The sequence below is a fragment of the Pyrgilauda ruficollis genome, unplaced genomic scaffold (genome assembly GCF_017590135.1).
Source record: "Pyrgilauda ruficollis isolate IOZ18807 unplaced genomic scaffold, ASM1759013v1 scaffold6, whole genome shotgun sequence".
NCBI lineage: Eukaryota > Metazoa > Chordata > Aves > Passeriformes > Passeridae > Pyrgilauda > Pyrgilauda ruficollis.
The window spans coordinates 7,543,655-7,565,137 of record NW_024527710.1 but is presented as its reverse complement, the minus strand read 5'-3'; the positions used below and the strand labels follow the sequence as shown (position 1 = coordinate 7,565,137).

At 39.0% G+C, this 21,483-nt stretch overlaps 1 protein-coding gene across 1 annotated transcript in view; it reads right to left on the bottom strand.

The window, feature by feature from the left end:
• Positions 1-2,193: 2,193 nt before the first annotated feature.
• The window catches only part of LOC121362056 (vitellogenin-1-like), a 42,929-nt gene continuing 23,639 nt past the window's right edge, over positions 2,194-21,483 (bottom strand). The window contains exons 20-36 of the mRNA XM_041483259.1: positions 18,794-18,938; positions 17,056-17,275; positions 16,004-16,173; positions 14,967-15,364; positions 14,572-14,890; positions 14,433-14,489; positions 13,422-13,607; positions 12,216-12,422; positions 11,073-11,215; positions 10,420-10,558; positions 9,095-9,230; positions 8,209-8,395; positions 7,709-7,806; positions 7,042-7,136; positions 6,777-6,936; positions 5,433-5,594; positions 2,194-2,430 (exon numbers count right to left, since the gene is read on the bottom strand). Of these exons, the coding sequence (XP_041339193.1) occupies positions 2,312-2,430; positions 5,433-5,594; positions 6,777-6,936; positions 7,042-7,136; positions 7,709-7,806; positions 8,209-8,395; positions 9,095-9,230; positions 10,420-10,558; positions 11,073-11,215; positions 12,216-12,422; positions 13,422-13,607; positions 14,433-14,489; positions 14,572-14,890; positions 14,967-15,364; positions 16,004-16,173; positions 17,056-17,275; positions 18,794-18,938 (2,941 nt within the window). The 3' untranslated portion in view covers positions 2,194-2,311. The remainder of the gene's footprint in view (positions 2,431-5,432; positions 5,595-6,776; positions 6,937-7,041; positions 7,137-7,708; positions 7,807-8,208; positions 8,396-9,094; positions 9,231-10,419; positions 10,559-11,072; positions 11,216-12,215; positions 12,423-13,421; positions 13,608-14,432; positions 14,490-14,571; positions 14,891-14,966; positions 15,365-16,003; positions 16,174-17,055; positions 17,276-18,793; positions 18,939-21,483) is intronic.

Here is a 21,483-nt window from a genome sequence, read left to right as displayed (position 1 = left end):
GCACACTACCAACCTCAGGTTTTTCTAACGTTCATTGCATTGTGATTTTACAGCTGCAGAGAAGCCTTTCAGGCAGCCAAAGGCATTCAGCTGTCTCAGCAAGAGGGCACTAATAAACAGGAGTTGGCCAGGAAGGAAAGCTGCCCCTTGGAAGTGGAAATGGGAGTTGTGTCCTGCCCATGCCCTGTGCAGAGCAGCAAGGTCTGTGCCCGGGCTTTACCAGCGACTGCTTTCCCCCGGGTGGAGCCTGCACCCCAGCCCAGGCTGCAGTACTGGTGGGGTGGTGGTGAGTGAATTCCCTGCTCCAGGAGCAGAATTTCTTCTCTTACTGATGGCTCTTTGCTGTTACTAACCCCCTGTTTTAGTAGTTGAGCATGAAACTTCATTTTTCTTCTCCTCCTACTACCTTTGTCTTATCTGAAGTGGTTGACTGGCAAAAGTTTCTCTTTTGTAAACAAGGGGATTAAAGAGAGAGGTGTTGGATTAAAGATGACAGTCTGATGCTATGAAAGTCAATGTCAAATCTCCCATAAGCCACAGTGAAAACAATACCAGCAAGAAAGAACTCTCCAGGTGTAAGACTAGTGTGATTTTAAGGGAAAGTGGAACACAATTTTCTTCATCTCCCCTCTTGTTTGAGGCTGTTTTGTAATCTAGCACTTCTGATGAGTTAGGAAAACACAGCTTTTGTAGACTTTGTGAATGCTTTATTACAAATAAAAACACAGGGCAAGAATTCATGTTGCTGATCTTAGTTTGAAGATATATGCATGAAAAAAGCTGTTGAATAGAGCACTGGCTATTTGCATATATTCTCAAATACAATACATAGAAGAGTTAAGGCTGGGGAGGAGAAAGAGGCAGGTAACTGCCTTTTGCCTTTGTAGGTTAGCCCCAGGAGATAGGCTTGGGGCAGAGGCAAATACCCTTGTCCCAGAGTATGCATCAGGCATCTGGTTTGAACAAACTTATAATGGCTTACTTCTGGAAATAATGATGCTATGGCTGTACATGGAGAAAAACTGGGCCTTTTCTGAAAGCTGGTGGCAAGCTGCAACTAGCGAGAGAGTAAAAGGAGTACCTCCTTACATTACTCATGCTTCTGCTCTTGAAAGAAAAGCACTGTGAAGTGTTATGTTGTAATTGTTCAACTATTTAGTCTTCAATCATTCTGATAGATCAGTTTTTAGTTAGAAAGAAAAGTATTTTCTTTAATGGCAGTTTCCTGCCAGGGTTTGGGCTCAGCTGTACCTTGCCCACGCTAAGGCTTCCCTTGGAAAAGTGTGCTGGCTGCTATTGACTGCTATGGAAAACATACCATGGTTCAGTGCACGGCTGATTTGTGACACAGGGTGAAGAGATATTGTGCCATTGCTTGGGGGTTTGAAGGTGCCTCCTATTCCTGGTCCCCTGGGGTGGGAGGGAATTAGCTTTCTGCACAGTGAAAGCTAGCAGATTGACTCTTCACTGGTTAAACACAATCTGACTGTCCTGCTTGTATTTTATTTTAGCTTTATGATGCTATTGATCTTACATATCTTTCTATATATTGCTTTTCGGAGTATTTGGAATGCTACTTGATGTATTATTGTTCCCTGAAGTTTTTGAAGCCATCATTTTCATAAATATACAATAGGAGATGGTAAAGCAAAAAAAAGTTCCTATTCACACTTTTAGTTAGTTCACGAAGCAACAGCACATCCATTGAAATTTAAATGAAAATGGGGACTGTGTCACACACTATAGCTCTCTGGAAAGCTACAGTGGGAGTCTAGCAGTCCAATTCATTCCTTTGTAGAATGTACTAAGGCTAATGGTCTTGCTGGGAGTAAAATATATTTTTTTTGCAGAACGGTTCCAGGAACAGACGTTGCTCTTTACCAGAAAACATAAAAGAAAACAAATGCTTACTGTGTCTTTAGTATGCTAAATATGAAATGCTTTGCACAATGGAATGTTAGCAGTAGCCATAATCATGTTTTCCTTTCATCACCTAGTGAATGTAATTTTAAGAGCGGACTGCTGTAATTATATCACAGATAAAAGGAGCAGAATTTCTGTATAATATTATAGTTGGCCTGATTGTTTTGTTGATAGGGAAAAATAAAGAGAGACCGCATGAATACTTATTTAATGAACATATTTATTAAGCAGTGCAGACTGTACATAATGCATTTGACTTTGCAGTAGACTTACTTTCTTCAAGCACCTTTCTTAATATTTTACTACAGCTATTATGTTCCCTTCTTATCTGTCCAGCTATTCAGTTATTTGTGTAGTATGTCTATAGCACAATGCCAAAACGTTTAGCTTAACTACAGCTGCCAGTGCAGGTACAATCAATGTCAGCATCCACAGACTCCACAACATCTTCAGATGCAGATTTCTTATCGCTGCTTTTCTGCCATTCAACCAGGCTTACAGCAGTTTCTGTCAGAAGAGTGAAGCCATTGTTAACTAACATCAAGCAAATTAACACATTTCAAAGAAATACTGTTTTGATGTCTGTCAACTCCCTAATCAAGTAAAGAATGAAATCCTGCCCTCACGACTGACATCTGACTCATTGACTTGGAACAGGATTTTCATCCATGATATAATTACTGTAATACTTCCCTAAAACCAAAATGAATTACATTTCATGAAGTACGAAGACAAAAGGACGCTGTGAATGTGCTGGAGGTAGCCCCTGTCAGTGTAAGACCACCACGTACCAATCCACATCAGCAATCACTTCTGCTAGTGCTGCATATCACTGGATATTTCTGCTGACTATTTGTCGAAGTTCATTTCTGAAGGGTAAGCCCTTTGGAGAATTTTCAGAGGTTCATAAACTTCTAATTAAAGTTTCCCATATATTGTGAAATCTGGCAGAGCATTGTCAGTTGCAGTATTAACCTTACCACACTGCTTTATCAACAGCAGCTTGAATAAGCCATATTCCTTAATGCTGAAATAATCTAAATGGAATAATGATATTCATACTCCCAATAAATATTCCCAGCTAGCTGGAGGTTTATCATTGCATTAGAAGAATATTAGGATATCCATTTAGATTAAGTTTGTATAATGAGAATGCATAAAGCTTTCATAATTTTACTTCCATTTGTTTTATTCCTCAGTTGGACAGTACATTTATAACATGCCATCCCTCATCACAGGGAAATATGGACACTGCTGTATGATTCAGGTTGCATCAGTCACTTATCTTCTGAAAGGTTAACACTCTCCGTGGCTAAATTACTGTCCAACATTAAGCGCAGGTTTTGCATAATAAACTGGACAAAAAATATTTCCAAGAAAGATGCTGGAGATGCTTTTAAAAATGTATATTATATTATCATGCTGTGAAATGAGAAATGCTATAAAATGTCTGAATTCTGTTTTTTATATACATTGTGTCTCTTACTCTTGGCACACTGTGGGTCTGAGCACATTCATACCCATGTAGGAAATGGTTTCCTGCAAACTGGATAATGGCTGTGTAACTGATCCCCATGTCACTGATACCCTTGTGGCATGTTTGAAATATAAACCAATATGTGGACTTGAACTTGGAGTGATGCCTGTCTCAGCCAAGTTCTTAAGGCTACAGTCTTGCTGATTTGAGGACAACAGGAGAAATTATGCATTCTTGTACTTCATTTTACCCTTGTTCCACTGGTGACAGTGATGGGATCCTTCAATTTTGAAACAGCAAACTATCATGTCTGAATTCTCATATAAAGAGTTGAGAAAAGTACTTTGTCCTGTGCATGCATGTTCGTAGATTGAGAAAGGAAAAGATTTCTACTACTTCTACTGCTTCAAGTCATTAGACAAAGAAAAAAAAGAGTAGTTTTTAAGTTCTGGCCCTGTATTCATATTGATTTTTAGCCTAAGAAAAAGCAATCAATTTAGCAAGCTAAAGAATGATAAATGGAATCTTTTTCTTCCTCCTCCCTCTCCTCCTCTTTTTCTGCTCCCTCTTCAGGACAAATAAATAAATAAACAAACATACAAATTAAATAAATAAGGTCTTGATTAGAAGTATTGCAAGCAGACTTCCCATTCCCTGTTTCAGTAAATGAGCAAGAGAAGCCTGCAGTTGCTCTGAAAACAGCACTGGCTGCAACAACTAACATCTTTTTTTTTTCTGATTTTCTTCTTTTCTCAAACTGTTTTGTGAGAGAATGAGACAGCTTTATTATAGCCTAATATTCTAAGGCAGTGAGTGGTCTGGGGTTATGACACTTCAGAGATACAGACTTGGATACCTAATAGAAATCTGTGAAACATGGATATAACAAGATTTTGGAATGATTTTTTGTAGAGGGTGGGTTTTTCTATTTATGAAAGAATGCATCCATTCTCATCTCAAGGAGCCACCAGAAAACTATTAACACTCTCTCTGTGCTACTTGTTGAATAGGCTGTTGCAGATATTTGACTATTGTTGAGAGATCCTCTCCGCTTTTCTGGGCTGATTCAGCACATTGCAGATATTAATAACACAAGCAAAGTGCAAAGTTCTACACACACATTTAAATTCATACAGAAAATACCCTGTCCTTTCCAGTACTACTCAACACAGAGGTACATTGGCTCCAGTGAAACTACACTGGATTATCTCAGCTAACAATGGATTTGGCCAACAATGGTTAAGAGAGAACAAACCACTTCAATAGATACTTCCTAACATTAGGTTTCCCTGTAAGCCATTAATTAATTAGGTAATTAATTAAAATACTTAGGAAAGAATGCACCAGAAAAATCTGTACGTTCCAGTTGGATTCTCCTTTCATGATTACATAACTTCAGTGTGAAACTGTATTAGACTGTGCCTCATATCCTGGTATAAATAAAGTGAGAAAAAGGCTTGTGGTTTTTTTTTTTTTTTTTTTTTTTTTTTTTAGTCTGGGGCATGAGTATGTGTGTATAAAATACCTTAAAAACCAAACCATTTTCTGGAACAATCTAGAGAAACTTCCAGCAATGTGGTTTTGCTGATGCATTGCACAGTGGCATAGCATGGCAGTCTAATCACAGCACTCATGTCACACTACCTGACTGACTTTCAATTGCCTTGCCTGCCCTGGTCCACACAAAATTGCAGGCTGTAATGTACATAAAAGGACTCAGTGTTACTTATCTCAACTTCATGGAGATCCTGAAGACATGACAAATTTTATTTTGTGATTTTATTGATCACTGCTGCCCCTTTTACCTCCTCAAATGTTTTTCTCAGATGATGCTACCTGCCATCACCTAACCTAGCTTTTAGCTGGCCAGCACTGTCAGCAGTTATAGCAAATACTAATGGGATTAAAAACAGCAGCTCAGAGAGGAGCTGGAGCAATGCAGGTCTGCGCACGGCTGTGCTGTGTTTTGTTCTTTCGAGTGCTCTGACAGCTCCTGCAGTACGTGACACACAGAGGGAGAAAAATACTGTACCTTTTGGGAAGCAGTGGAAGCCAACCTTTACTGAAGCTTTTTCGATTGGAGTACAGTCTTTCATACATTTCAGTACTGGGTCAACAGAGTAGCATGTAGATTCCTCACCATCAATAGTAGGATTTCGATTCAGCCTCACATAACTGCGCTGCAGCTTGCACCCTAAGAGGAAAAGGAAAGGTAGTTAAAATTGTAGAAATAAATTCCAATCGATCCTTGCAATAATAAAGGTCCATATTTTCTCTTCAGCTTTTATTAAAACACAGGTATCTGACAAACCATTTTCACAGTAGCGAGGTTATCAAGATAGAACAATAATAAGTTGAGGAAAGAGTCTGAAAGGGGAGCTATTTTTAAAATCTAATTGCACAATAGAACCCAAATGGAATAATGTATACTCAGTTTTTTAGAACTACATAATACACAGAAAATAACCTCTCATGTCTGAAAGCTATTAAGAATAGATACTGCAAGCACAATGCCTACTTCATTGCATTAGGAAAAATGTCAACCATAGTGAATGGATAAAAAAAGGGCAGTATTTATTTAGTAACAACAAGGATAATTTTTGTATTGGATGATTTTTATAGTGCTGCAATTATCTCACTAGAAAGGTATAATGTAACTTAACAGGATCCCAGTTACTAGTCTGTTTCCTGACAAACAGATAAGTATAATTCTGCTGCCACTGAAGTCAAGGAGAAACCAACCATTAACTTCAATAAAATTATTTCAGGTCCAAGGTAAATGGAGACCTACCAAACAAAACTGTATGGATATTATGGGAGTCTAACACTGTTTTTCCAGCTATGTGTGAGATGAAGCTCTTTACTGTAGGAGTAGTTCTAAATATTTTCCTGAGATTGCACCCTCACATGGTGCAGAACAAAAATGAATTTTTTTGCACTTTGAAAATTTACATGAGTGTAGGATCTGACACTGTATTCATAGTCTGCACCTTGTGTGGTGAAATTAAGTCTGCAGACAACAGCTGAAACTATTTTGATACAATGGTGAAAATCACACTTGTTTTTTCACTGGGAGCAAGATTAGGGCTGATTTTGCCTCTCAAGAAAAAAGCTACTCAGTGTAAGAAATAAAAATCAATTATTTGACATTGAATTTCACATGAGACAAAGACTTTTACTGGAGTATATATTCTCCATATTCACAAGCAGTGTTTTAAACAGTCAGTGGTTAATAAACTCAAAATGGATACATATGGCTATTGAAATTTCTAAGTAAAAAGTATCTTCTGCTTTAAAAAAATATTTTCTAGCTCTTGGCAGAGGAAAAGTGAAATAATAATTTATCCAAGCACAGAGTTTTTCCAGATCCACTCACCACCAGAGCAGGTTTCTTCCAGCAATACCCATGAATGAACAAACGCAGAACAGCTGTGTGCCAGCCTATGGTTTGGCAGGAGGAGCTCATTTTCCTTTTCTCTGTCATTATTACCACAAACTCCACAGGTCTTTCCTCTCATCCATGAAGCAACCGTAACCTGCAATGTAGCACATCTTTGTAGTGAATGCTGAAGTGTTGGTCTGTCACACTGGCAAGGCACCAGGCAGAAAGAAAGCAGTAACCTTGAAAGCAAGTGCAGTACCTTAAGATTTACACCATCAAAAGTCACCTTCTTCAGTCCGAGTGCTGGAACTTCCACAGCAATTGTTTTTCCATTTTTATAAATTTTAACATTGCCTATAAAAGATGGTGAATCATACAGTGATCATCTTAAATTAATGGAGAAACTGTATAACACAAAACCCACCACAATGTGTTTTCCTTCACAATGGTAATTTTGCTGCTGCAGTTAAATATGTATATTTAAGTGGAGAGGAAATACAAAAATAGAAAAAATAATATATTTTCAAAATATTCTACTGCTGTTACCTATAGTTGGAACTGACTTCTGTATCCAGTGTGCTAAATTTAGAAATGATGACAGTGGTGGTGCTCCAGCTAAAATGTCTGAACTAAAGCATCTCTCTGTGACTATAACACGAACTTTTTTTCTGAACAAGCACCAAGCTGGGTATATGATAAGAAAGGTCTTTATTCACCTGTCAGTTATGCTGGAGGAAAGTAAGAGTGTATGTACTGTAGGAAACATGAACATAAGTCACTACAAAACTTAAAAAAGTAGTCTTTAGTTTTCTCTTTGAATTAATTCCACTTGTGTTTTCTTTACACTGAGATTTTTCTGTGAAATTTATAAAATTTTGATATTTAGTTCCCAGGTCAGTCCTGGAAAACTGGGTATCACAGCTTACCCTTTTCATACTCAGAAACTCCACTGTGTGATATAACTCGTTCTTCATTGCATGCCACAAGGAGAGACGAATTTGAGGCAGGACAGATTGTGATGTTCCTTCAGAAAAAGCAAAAATAAAAGAGAATAAATTAGTGGTTAATTTAAAATGTGAGAAGTATAGATATTTGTGACTATCTGAATTTGAATGAATGAACAAGCAGTTTTCTTTCCAAAGTGCAAAATTCATTGGGACTGTGGGCTTTAATATTCAGCCTTTAAAGAAAAGACAGCATGGGGACTTAGTGAGCAAGTTATGAGATATTGGTGGCTGTGGAACTCAAGAGAAGAGCAAGTATACCATAGAGCCTCAGACGAGGATTCCTTCTGGAAATTCTGTGTTTCCCCATATGTCTCATTGAAAACCAGTTTCAGCTAGAAGCTGGATATCTCCCAAACCCAGAGTGATTCCCTGAGAAACTTTGTACCTAATTTCTAAGCCTCAGTATAAACCACACTTACGCTGATGTTGTATTTATGTGAACCTCTCTTGAGAAAGATTGAGGATCGACCTTTCTTGTAGCAATGATGAATTTTGGGTGTTCAGTACAGTCTTGAACCACCACCAGGTTGCAGCTTTTATTGAAAGAATATGAATAGCTCACACCATCAAATGTTTTGAAATCTTTCTCCCTGACTTCACACGTGGCTGCAAAACAAAACCATAAAGAAATGGCAGATGTGACCATGCTATGTGGTGCTGTGAAGTACTGAAAGACATCTCTTTGAGATTGAACTACCCAGCAAACAGGAAGAAAACTTCACCTCCTTGGCAGAAGCCAGAGTCTGTAAGGACATGAGAGCACTACAAAATAACTACCTGCTGTAGATTATACTGGTATTGATTTTGATTACATGCCAAACCCAAAACTCAAGCTAACAGGGACTAAAGCATACAAAATTCTTGAGAAACTGGGTGCCGTGACAAACTGTGATAAAAAGTCCCCATTTCCCACAGGAGTGCTAGACACCAGCCAGGAGAGACTCATGTGGCTCCTTTCTGAATAAAATAAACTGGACAGAAAATATACGGGCTCTCTTGTGCCCATCACCTGATGCCTCTCAATGCAGTGCTGGCACCTTCTCAGGAGGGGCAAAAGATAACCTCTAGTCCTTGAAGACAGGAGTGATTCCCAAACTCTGAATATTTACAGCAGTTTGAAGCCTCTTCATTCACCTGCCAAAAACCTGCTCCTCTGAGAGGGAAAGACCTGCTGGAAGCAGGGCTTGAGGTGCATGCTATGCTTCCCTATAAGACCATTAGAAGGAAAGGCAAGGCCCAGCCATGGCAGAGTATGGATCTACACACATCGCTTATTCATGAGACAAACATATAAGTAACATTTACATTGATCTTCTTGTGCTATTTGTGAAGCTATTTCAGGAAATAAATTCCAGGCAGTGATATCTCGAGTCTCGTAAGCTGGAGATGGGCCTGAGGGCAGAGTGAATGGCAATCGGAGTCCCTGACAATAAAGTGTTACCTGAAAAAGCAGAAATGAAAATACATTAAGATAAATTGAACCATATGCTCAAGATATGACTGCAAAAAAACCCCTCTGTTATCTTGGAAAAAAAACCCCAACCCTTGAAGATGCATTTCTACAATTGCAGTTGTGTTAGTCTTGGCAGAATGTACCCTAACCTTCAGCTTTTGTGAGAAATCATTATCATCTCTTCTAGTCATACTTGACTTTTTGAGAAATTGTTAAGAACATTGAAAAGTAACTGATAGAGATGAGTTTAAGTGATATCTGAGTGACTTCTTAAAAAATAAGGTAACAAGTTGAGTAACTGAGATGATGGATGTGTTTGGAAAAATGAATCTCATTTATTAAGGGCTGAAAATCGGTGTGTTCAGCATTGGGGTAAGATCCTTCACTGTAGCTAAAAATTATATTTGCCAAGAGAATCAAATGAATACCTAATGCACCTACTTCCTCATGATCACAATTAAAGATCCTGCAGAACTGAAGCACTGTGGTGGGTTAAAGACACACAAGTTTCTCTGTATGAATAGCTAGCTGTTATTAATTTGCCAGAGATCCGTAGGGGAATTTTCTCAAAGAGGTGCCTAGGAATTTGGTGGACAAGGACCAATTAATTAGTGGGACTGCAGACCCTGCCTGTGCAGGCTCCTGTGAGAGGGTGACTAACTGCTCCACTTTGGTTAGAGCAGAGTTGCTTTTGTGGCTTGCTCAGACCAGTCACATCAAGCATGGTTGCTGCAGGTGTGGGACTGGAGTGCCAACACACGCAGATGCTGTTTGCGGCTGCAGCAGAGTGCAAAGTGTTCTCAAGGCCCCCTCTACCTGCTCTGAGACCCTCGTTCAAAAACTAGTCACACTGGGTAAAAGTGCATAAAGGAGTGAGTGCAGAGCAGTCATACTTGAGACAATTTGGCCTCACTGATGTTCTCAGAATGCAAATAAAGTGCAAATAAAGTATTGGACTACGGAGTCTGATTTTCAACTTACTACTGCAATGGGCCAAAGCAGCACAAAATCAAGGGAACTGTTGTATGTATTTGAACACCCATCTAATATAGTCAGGTATATAGCAGCTTCTCTAAAAGGGAATGTTTTGCTTTTTGTATCTTTATATTACGTGTCAAAACATTCTAAGCTGAAAATCATTCAATGTAAGGAAAACGAAAATAAAAATTTAACGTACCTCAGGAGCTTTAATTACTGTATCAATTGTTCGTGGAGATGTTGCAGCTGCTCTTACTATAAATTCATGAGATGGATTTCTCTGATGTACTTCTGAGAAGCCCAACACGAGTGCTGCACCAGGAATGTATTGCATGAATCTAGAGATAAACAAGATGTGACAAACTCAGGTGCATGAACAAAAGCACACATAGGATGGTGAGGACTACAGTCAGATCCAAAAACTCAGGAAAAAATGGAAGATCTGAAAAGCAGAGGAAATATTACTTTGGGTCAAATTAAGTGGTTGATTTTATTGAGAAGAAAAAGGTTTTATTTTTTTCTGTTTCAAATGGTTATTTTTTGAGACTGAATAGAAGAACGCTTTAAAACAAAAAGACATTTTGAACAGAAATAGAAAAGAATTTAATATAGAAAATGAAATCAAGCATACATTTTAAATATTTGGAGGCTATCATTTAATATGAAACGTGGAAAAATTACAACACATTCATAAAATACTCGTGTACCACTGAACTTGTGGTTATCACCCAAGCACTGCCCAGACAAGTATGTTTGGGTTGAAAAATTTCATCCAATTCTTTCAGTGTTTTTTCAAAGGTCAAGTAGGGTAAAAAAGTCAAATAAAAATTTAGGAAATAATGAATTACATACGCTGTGCTTGTCTTTTTTATCCAGGATGGAAGCTTTCCCCATTGCACCTTCAGCTGTGCAGCTGGCTTCCTTGCCAGTTGTCCTGTGGTAGCCACTGCTTCTATCTTGTAATCCTGGCACTCCTTGCCCCATCTCAGTCTGGCCTTTGTAAACAGGGAAACAGCCACCCAAAGTTCAGAAAAAAATCTCAGAATGAACCTTGACCATTTCAAAATGCAATAATTTCTTTCACCAGTTTGTGCATTGATCCTTCATATTTCCAATCTTTTACTCTAAACAGGCTCACTGAGAAATTTTGACTTGTTCATGCAAAATCTGAGGCATAGTAGGAAAAAAGTTTTCTGGTCTGTGCAGAACTACCTATACATGTTTCTGTCTCAAAGCAGCCACTGAAACATGTTGAGATTTCCTTAGACGTGGTAACTTCTTAATCAATATGTATTTTCTCCTAGAAAAGGACTGCATTATAACTGCTCTTTGCCTTCCCCAAGACCTCCTGATTTGAACCCACCCCACTTTCTTCAATACTGAATATCATGCTGAATTTGTTAATTTCAGCTGCAAAAAGCAAAGGTTTATAAATGTTGCACAAACAATTGCTCCAAAAAGCTCATGGGAAGCACAGCACAGGGATATGCAAAAAAAGTAAGGACCTGTTCCTTCATTTATGATGCTCTCTTTAGCATCAATCAACACCATGCTCTAACCATCTGAGCTAAACTTGGGGTCATTAAATTACATACAGAAAACCAGGCAGATTCCCAGACAAGAAAACTTATAGTAGAACAGATAATAAATAGTGATGAAGTCAATTTTTCAAAATTTTTTTATGCTTCTACTGGTTATATTTTGATTTATCTTGAAAATCAATATTTTTTGCCAGAGTTTGAAGTGTATGAGTATTTTCTTACTTTGTTATTTTCTATTTTAATGGTGAAATATTTTCTGAAACTTCCCCAACTTTATGAAAAACTTATTTTCTATTTTAATGGTGAAATATTTTCTGAAACTTACTTCCCCAACTTTATGAAAAATTTCAAAATAAGTATGCCTTTCCTGTTTAATACTCTTAATCAGCAGATTCTCTGTGCCTCCTCTGGGCTTTGTAGATGTCCCTCTGTGCAAAGCTGCCTGGGCACTTACCTGTGCTTTCAGAGGCAGTATCACAGCATCAGCACACGCTTTCCAATTGGTTTCTGCCAGCTGAACCACAACTAGTTGCACATCAACTTTGGCAGCATCAGAACGAACATATGCTGTAGCTTGGTAACCTTGATTTCTGTTGTCACTCCTTACTGCCTGGGCCACAATCGTAATGCCAGGTGGAATTACGTCTCCCAGGAAGTTGCGCTGAAAAAGAGCCCCCGACCATCTGTGTTTAAGGATTTCTTTGCATTCACTGGAGAGCCTGCAGTCCAGTTAATGTGCACTGATAGCAGGCAGCAGCCCTCGTCCTCCATCAGTTTAGTTTGCAGTACATATTTCTATATCCACAATAGTTAAGGATGAATTTGGTTGGAAACTTAATTATTCAAAGACGTGATTGTTTTGATGAGGGATCCAAGACGCTTCCAGGCTATCTTTATGCATATAGCAAGATTTTGTTCATTATGGTAATGTTTCAAATAGTTGCCTACAATGTGTACTAGAGACATTCAGAGTAGTATACACATTCACAACTTATTTTACTACACTACAATTTCTTCAAGCCAATCAAATATTTTGAAATCCTGCTTAGTAGCAGAATTCCCCATGACATTGCCTGCATTTGCAGAGCTATTTGTTCTATTATTATGCAGATACCTTTATGCAGTACAATTATAGAATACTATGTGCATAATAAAGGTAAAGGCAATCTGTGCTTAATGGGCCTTCACATTTACCAATCAGTAATGTCCATGGAAAGTCTGATTTTAGTTATACTCTGCATGCACTCATAACCTCCAGTCTACATTTAAAAATAATTAGGCAGACTTATTTATTTCTTCCTCATTTTTACCTAAAACAACTGATTTTGTATTCTGGGCTTTCACAGGAAAAAGAAAATTATTTCCTCTTTGACTCACAGCTACATTCCCTTCAACATGTACGATTTCCAAATCCAGGCTTTCACATACTGCAAATACCTTCAGAAATGAAGGAAAGGAAACAGACAAACCTAACACAAGGGGATTTGAAAAAAGAAAGTTGAGGTTTTTGTGGGGGGAAATATCTCAGTTAACTTTGACTTTCAATTTACAGACTTTTAGTGTCCCTCCTAAGTCTAACCCTTGTTAGTGCCACCACATCTTAGCTCCTGCTCAGCAGCCAGCTAAGCCTGGCTGCTCTGGGTACCACACAGAATTGTACCTCACGTGTCAGGCTGGAGCCATGGCTGTGGTGGTGGATGCTGACTTTTTTGCTCCTCCTGGAGTTGTGGGCAGAACTTTTTCCATGGTGGTGGTGGCTGCTACTGCTGCTGCTGCTGTTTCTGTGGCTGCTTCCCAGCTCAGAGGAAGATGATGATGAGCTGCTTGATCTTTTATGATCTGGATGCTATGAAATAAAAATAGGTTAAAAATCTATGCAATAGCCTCTAGTTTTACATTATAAAAATCAGAGCTATCAGCCTCCCTTTATAGGTAATGGACTTGGACATATTTAGAGTGTTATTTTTATTTCCCTATATAGACATGAATTATGTTGGGTTGGAATGTGCCTTGGATCCATCTCGAGATCTCTGCTGAAAGAAAGACTGCATAGACACTGATTAAAAATAGCAACATCACACTGTTTGGGTCTAATGCTAGGGAAATGAAAAGTGGCATTTCATAAGTGGTCAAATATATCCATATCCAGGAAAAAAAAGATAATACAATTTTATGAATAACACTATAAATCATCTTCCTCTTTCACACGTAGGATATATAATAGCTGTACAGGTAACACCTACAACAGCCACTCACAGCCATTATCACCCTTCTAATACATGCTAAAAATAGCTTTGTGCCACAATGGGTATTGAACCTGGTTTCTGAAAAAATCTGTGTAATGATTTTGCCATGGTTGCCTCAGAACTGTGGACATAACTATTCCCATTGGAAAGTCCCACAGTTTTATCATTCCCCCATGGTCTTTGTTAACCTAGCTTTGGCTGCATTTGTGTGTTCTGACCCAAATTTGAGAATTGCAAGTGCTGCAACACCAAAAGGATATAGTGTATATTAATAATAAATCTGCTTCTTTTTGTTCATCATCAATATTGTTATTGGGTGTAAAGGAATGGTCAAGGGAAATGGCCCAAATAAAGCCCCCCAGTAACAGGTTTGATCACATCAGCTGCAGCTACCATGGCAATGTGCACTTGAATTAGGCACCTACCCAATGGGTGTGAGCAGACCTGAAGCGGAGACTGTATACTTTTGGAAGGTGATATTCCTGCAAAATTCCAAAAGAAGTTATTACCTACAGCTCAGTCAAGATCACCTCCTAGCAGAGGTCAAAGTATTAGACATTTTACCCATTCTGTGGAGATGTGACTACTGCCACTGTGAACTTGGGACTTGAAGTGGTTCGTCTCAGCTCCTTGGTCAGATTTGCTGCGCCAACGGGAAGCACCAGTGCTTTCGCTGCTGCTGCTACTCTGTGTTTTAGGCTTCTGGTCACCGACACTCCTCTCTCCTTCAGCAGCACTGGCAAGTGGAAATGATGTGGTCTTGGACTGCTTCTTAGCCTTATGCTTTATACCAGATGCTTTGCTACTGCTGCTGCTACCTGCGCTGCCTCTGGTACTGCCTTTGCTGCTGCTACCACTGCTTCTGCTGCTCTGGCTGCTGCTGCTGTCCTTGCCGCTGCTACTCTTACTACTACTGCTTTTGCTACTGCTACTATTGCTCTTGCTACTACTACTGCTGCTCGCTGCTACTGCTCTTACTGCTACTACTGCTGTTCTTACTGCTACTGCTGCTGCTGCTCTCACTACTGCTACTACTGCTGCTCTTGTCGCTACCACTGCTGCTCTTGCTGCTGCTACTGCTACTACTACCACTGCTACTGCTATCACTACTACTGCCACTGCTGCTACTACTACTGCTTTTGCTGCTGCTGCCACTACTGCTGCTACTGCCACTGCCCCCAAATGGGTAGAACTTCTTTCCTTTGGCTTTGGACTGCCCTGTTTTCAGATTTATCTGGGCGCCTCCCTGTGATGCTCTGTCATCAGAGTTGCTGCTGGAGGGGCTGCTCGTTGTACTCTCGGCACTTCCACTGGAGCTGCTGGCACTGGATGATGAATTCCTGTGTTTTCTTGTCCCCTAGTCAAGGGTAACATTGGAAAAAAATTATTTTTCTGTGTTTCTGCAGAATGGCATAAGTAAAATCAGATGCAGACAGGTCTGAATCTCTGCTGCCTTAGAAGACAAGGTGTATGCTTGATAACATCTTTGCAACACATCAAAATAATTCAAAGGCAATTTCATAATAATGTGTTAAATCCACACATAAGCAGAACAACACCACAAACACTTTAGTGATAAGGAGCATGTGCAGCAGTTGTTGACCACAGAAAAACATGTAACTGGTATCAGTAATGACAGTGCTGTAGCTATCACTGTCTCAGGGCAGGTTGTGTAGTTGGTGTCAGAGCATTTTGCTGCAGTTGCAGTAGCTGTAAATAACAGACTACTTTTTGGCCACACAACAGCTATTTTATCTCTTACAAGAGATTTTCAGAAAAGCGTGCAAAACCAACCTGCTCCTTCTAATGTCTTTCACTTGCAGAAAGGATGAGTGCAAACAAAAGACCTGCTGAAAGACTTGTGAATCCAAAAGTCTGTCTTTATTTTCCACTTTGGCATAATATCTAAACAAAGGAAGCTACTTAGTAGAAGGAATAAAAATAAGCTTTGTGTAATGTCTCCCACAAATCCAGAAGTGGAATTTTGCAGCAGTACCTGATCATCAGTGGCAGCAAGGATTTTCTTTACTTTTTTAATTGCTTCTTTTCTGGAAGATGCTTGTGCCTCTGGATCTTCAAATGTTACTAGACGTACCATTTTTGTAGGAGCTTGGTCTCCTGCTTGAACGGTGACTTTTATTTTTTCAATAGGTGCCTCAGTGGAAACTGAAATTGTATGACAATTAGTATTACTGTTACTATTAGCAACTGAATGAGAGAATAATCCAATTTTACCATAATTTATTTAGCCATTTTTTTCCTCAAATATAAATGTTCAGTGATTATTATTGGTATTGAGCAACTTTGTTAAAAATTTTCTTTAATAGCTAAAGCACCAAATGGAAACCAAAATTTAAAATATTACCATGATACTGGTTTCTTTTCAAGTCAATAAACTGAATGAACAGCAGATTTAAATCAAGTGAATTGGATTGTTTAAAGTGATAAACTGTGGTTTAGAGAATTAAACATCAGACAGGAAATGAGACTCAACCCTTGAATGCTAAAGAATGGTCCAATGGTTAGGCCATTAGTTTGATACTTAGGAGACCTAGATTCAGTGGCCTGCTGTGCTTTTATTTCTTATGATCATGGATTAAGACATTAAGGACTAGATCCTGGCAGGGTTAATCCATAATTCCCTTTTAGAGTCTGGGTTTTAGAATGTAGCTACAGGACACTGCATCAGATCTGTTGCCCATGTCCAATTGCTTCGTGCTTGCATCCCAAATCCAATGATTCAGGATGCATCAGACACACTCTGCAGGCGCAGATCAGCTCTGCTTGACGCTGGCCACGCTGAGTGACATTGCTGGGAGAGCTGGGAAAGTGTTGCTCAGGCGACTGGGGGAGAAATGGATTCCTGCTGTGAGCATAGTCTGTTGCCAATACTGGCTGGCCTGGTACTTCTAATTGTAGATTTAGTGCTACTTAAGATGCAAAAAATATATATGTACATACATACATCTGTATCTATCTATATGTATGCGTGTGTGCACATACACACCTCCACCCACTATTTTCTCTTTTGTGCCCATTTGTCTTTACCTGGCTTGAAGCTCAATCTCAGGGCATGCTCTCCAACCAGGTAATAAAGAGGCAGGTTTTTGATAAATGCTGCGTGCACACTTTTCTTCTCAATGCACACTTGAACTCCAAACGTACTGGCATTGAAGCACACAGACTGAACAAATGGCTCTTTTTGGGAAGAAGAGCGTCCAGAAGAAAAGGGATTTCCAGATGAAACATCTTCTGCAGACTGTCTACCCTATAGATAGCATGCATGTCAAGTTAACTCAGACAAAAATGAGTGTAATTACCTGCATGTTATGCATCATATTTTGGTAACAGTACCTGTACTCTGCAGAGGGGATTAATCAGTTTATTTGAGATACAAGGCAGTGACATAGAACAACTTGGTTTTAAAGTGGACACAATTATCATCTGAATGGGTTGATTAGACTATAAAAAGAGCTTCAGGTTGTAAGAACAGGAAATTATATCACAAATTAATTATAAATATTTTATTTTGTTTTCCTGGAATATTAGACAGTGTTAACAGGTTCTTGATAAAACTGAGTGTGCTTTAGACTGACTGGCGTTTTTTCCTTTGATTTTTGATGTGTCAGACAACAGAACTTTCAACTACATTCTCAGAAATTCTGACTCAGATGAGGTCTAACATGAATGTGACACTATATCAATTAAATGGTCAAAACATGTTATGTATTAGAAATTTCCACAAAAAACTATGTAATTTACATGTGATAAGCAATACTTAGAGAAGAACAAATTAAAATTAATTAAAATTGGAATCAAATCCATGAAATGAAAACTATGATTTCCTGAAGCAATGAAGCAAATAGCTAAAGACACAACAATCACAGGATTTTGTTTCACATATAATTCATGTTTGCAATTAGTTTTTTTATGCAGTTTATCATGTCTCACAAGATTCCAGGAACACTACCAAAAAACCTGGAATTTCTAGTGATACTGAGAAATGCTCCACTCAGTGCCATTTTTCAGTTGCTGTTCATTTAAGAATAACTGTGGAGTGCTGAGTTTTCAGGAAGGGCAGCACAGGGGCACAAAGCAGAAGAGAGCTTGTTCCAGGATATTGGAAACTGCTCTCATTGATAGCACGTTTGTCTATTGACTTCTCCATAGGAAAGTGCTGTTCTTGTCCTCTGTTCATCTCTTATTTTATCTGAAAACCCTTCAGAGCTGCAGGATAACAATGGAACCAGAACAGGACAGCATATTCCTGCCTCTGTCGGTCTGAATGAATTGTCACAGCGATGCCTTTACAACGCTGCCCATCTTGAAAGAAAGCCTATCCTGGCTTCTACAGAAACCTGGCTCAAAAAGTCATGACACAAACTGCACTCCATCCTCGAATCAGGATGCTTATAAGCATTAAATTTGGCTCTACAAGTTGAGCAGTGGAGCATCTTGTGGAACTTTTGTGACTGCCCCAGGAATGCGATGCTTCCATAATGGTTGCAAAATATTTTAAAGATCATGGGCCTGTAGATGGCAGTGCAAAATTAATTACCAAAGAAATGCTTTTGCTTTAGACAAAGTGTTGCAAGTTTGATGTATTACACTCCAGATTTTAAAATAATGTTACTATAAGGCTGTTTGTGTTATTAGATTGAATCTGACTTATTTGGGTGAAGCAGCATTGGTCAGAGATGAATTGTACCCTTTCCTATAGAGAAAAGAAATGGTTCCCTACTGTTTAAAAGCCCAAAAGAGAATAGTCAGACACTACACCATTTACCCTGATGTTATCAGTCTCGCCTGATGCAGAATCTGAATTGAAAGACGTCTTCATTATGTCAGGCACTGCTTCAGGTAAAAGAACTGGAGTCACCTTACTAGCAGCCAAATCCCCAATATTTCGTGTAACAGCAAATGTCTTAGACCTGCAGAATAAACATTAGAGGAAACCTGTATTGATAAAGCACTGCTGAGGAGCAGACCTGAATAATGCCTTGTAGCCTGCACTCAGCAACAAGTATCATACCTTGCAAATTGCTTTACAGATATTTACAGCATCCTTCCTGTTAGTTGTGTTTTCAAGGACTGCTAAGAGTCAATAAAGACACACACCAATCTCAGGGGCAGACAGCCCAGTTAGAATTTTAGAATCATGTGTACAGGTTAAAAACCTTACAGTTGGTTGGATCTTCATACCCTAATACCATGAAAAACAGCATGCTTAGAAGCCTGGCTGTGGATTACATTCTTAAATTTTTGAGTCTCCTATTTTGAGCTCCTGGACTTTTAAATTTTTAAATTAATCTTCTGTGTATTCACTGCAGTAGCCTTAGTTCCAACTTCTTTTGACATTCTATTTGGAAAAAAATACTGCCATAACTTCAAAAACAGCCTGGGGACTGGTGGCTACTGAATGCTGTTTCCTGTGCAATTTTTATTAGAGAAGAATTGAAGAAAGGAGAGTGAAATCATGAAACAAAGTGTCTCCAGCTTGATTTAAATTCACTAATACTCATGGCTTGGCCATGTCTTGGCAAGAGGTCAAAAGAGCTGAGCAAGAAGGTTAAGAGCCTATTTATGTAAATCTGTTTAGTACATTGTGTCCAGTGTTGTGAATTCTAAATATGTTAGTCAGGATCCAAGATAAGGGATAGAAGGTGCAGCATCAGACTAAGGCTGTCATGGCAAAATATCCTGAACCCCTGGCTTCATACCCCACATTCTTCGTGGAACTTTTCACAGTGCTGTGAACTATGAGTTTTGTTTTGGGTCAGAGAAACATCTCGAAAGCTGAAACGCTTTTGAGAGAAAAAAACCCATTTCCCTCAGCTAATAACACCGTGCTAGCTCTACCTTATTCGCCGTTTACCAGCTAATATCAGTCTCAAAATTCCCCATGTGCTCTTTCTCAAGGATGAAGCTGATCTCTTTGCCCTGGGGCTTTTGTGGTCTGCCAATGGAGCTGGCCGCTGTGACTGTGAATGGAAAGATGGTCTCAAAATGGTCTCTATTTTAATATGGTCCACACTGTACTAGCCTGAGCAATTCCCATCTAACCTATTTGAAAGATGAATTTGTATTCATTTGATAGCCCTCTCTTCCTCTTGAAGGCTCCTACCGTGCTGTGTGCAATGTAAAGCACACAATTGCTCTTCATGTGGAACACCTCAATAAAACGTGTGTCACCTGTGGGCTTTGTTTTCTTTTCCATCTCTCTCTTTTTTTAGATAAGGACATGACAGCAACGCTCCACGCTGGGTGATAGGAGAACCTTGAAGAATGGAATCTGAAATAAAATATTCTCCCTAACAAGCTGAGGGGATAAAAGAAAATACAAATCAACTTGCATTTCAGATAGCTCATCTGGGTAAAGAGACAAAAAGGGAAATGGTTTTATTTTAATCCCATTCAATAATTCAAATGACCACTGAACTGCAGGCTGGATCTCCAAGCAGAAAGCCCTGGGGTTTCTTTTCCATTTTTTTTTAGTATTTTTATGCCAATAGTCTACTCCTGCCACCTAATGAAAGCGAAGGATCGATTCCTCCCTGTTGAGCACAGAGAGCCGACAAATGTAGCTGCATCACAGGTGACACATGTCAATGTCTGCAGAATCACACGGCACAGTAAAAATAGGCTACAAGAGCCAGCTCTGGTGCTTTAACAAGAAAAAACAGTCACAAAGAAGGCCTAAAGCTATGGTATGAAAGAATCTGTTCTCTCTGATCCCACACAAGGGAGAAAAAAATAAAAAGGAGATTTTCCAATATGTATTAGTGCATTTTTTAGGATGAGAGAAGAAGCTGTGCTATAATAGAAGCCAAACTCACTGCATGGGTAAGGGACAAGCAACTCAGCTATGCTGGACACTGATGTTTCAGAGATGTGGCCTTACATACATCCCTAACATGGGGACAGAAGAACACAAATGTCCATTTAAAATAAAAAACAATCAACAAGGAATTATTTTCCCAGGTTTTGAAACACTGTGACATCACATGTAAATAAATGAGAAACAAGATACAATTAGCCAGCCAGATCTTTAGCTCTCTTTCTGATGTGGTGAAACAAAGTCATCTGCCTTTCCTACGCATTTTCCTTCCAACTTTGGTGAAAAGGTGCTATAAAAACAGACTTGGAGCCCCACCTGTTTCCCTTTTCTTCCTCCCCAAACACACCTCGCTGCCTCAACAAGATCACAGCATATGCTGCCTCTTCTGCATTTTCTGCTATACATGGTGCAGTCATGTTGGACAAAGATATTTCTAATTACCTGACTCATCTTACAAATAAGATGCCTCTGTGAAGCAATTTCTGCTTATCCTACAGCTAAAATAAGCAAAAGCCTTATGATACAAGCTCTATTCATGATTATGCATATACTTCAGTAGGCTGTCATTATGAATATGTGGTATATTAGCAAAGTGCATTCTCTGGCAGCTCTCCATATTTATACTTTAATCACAGAGC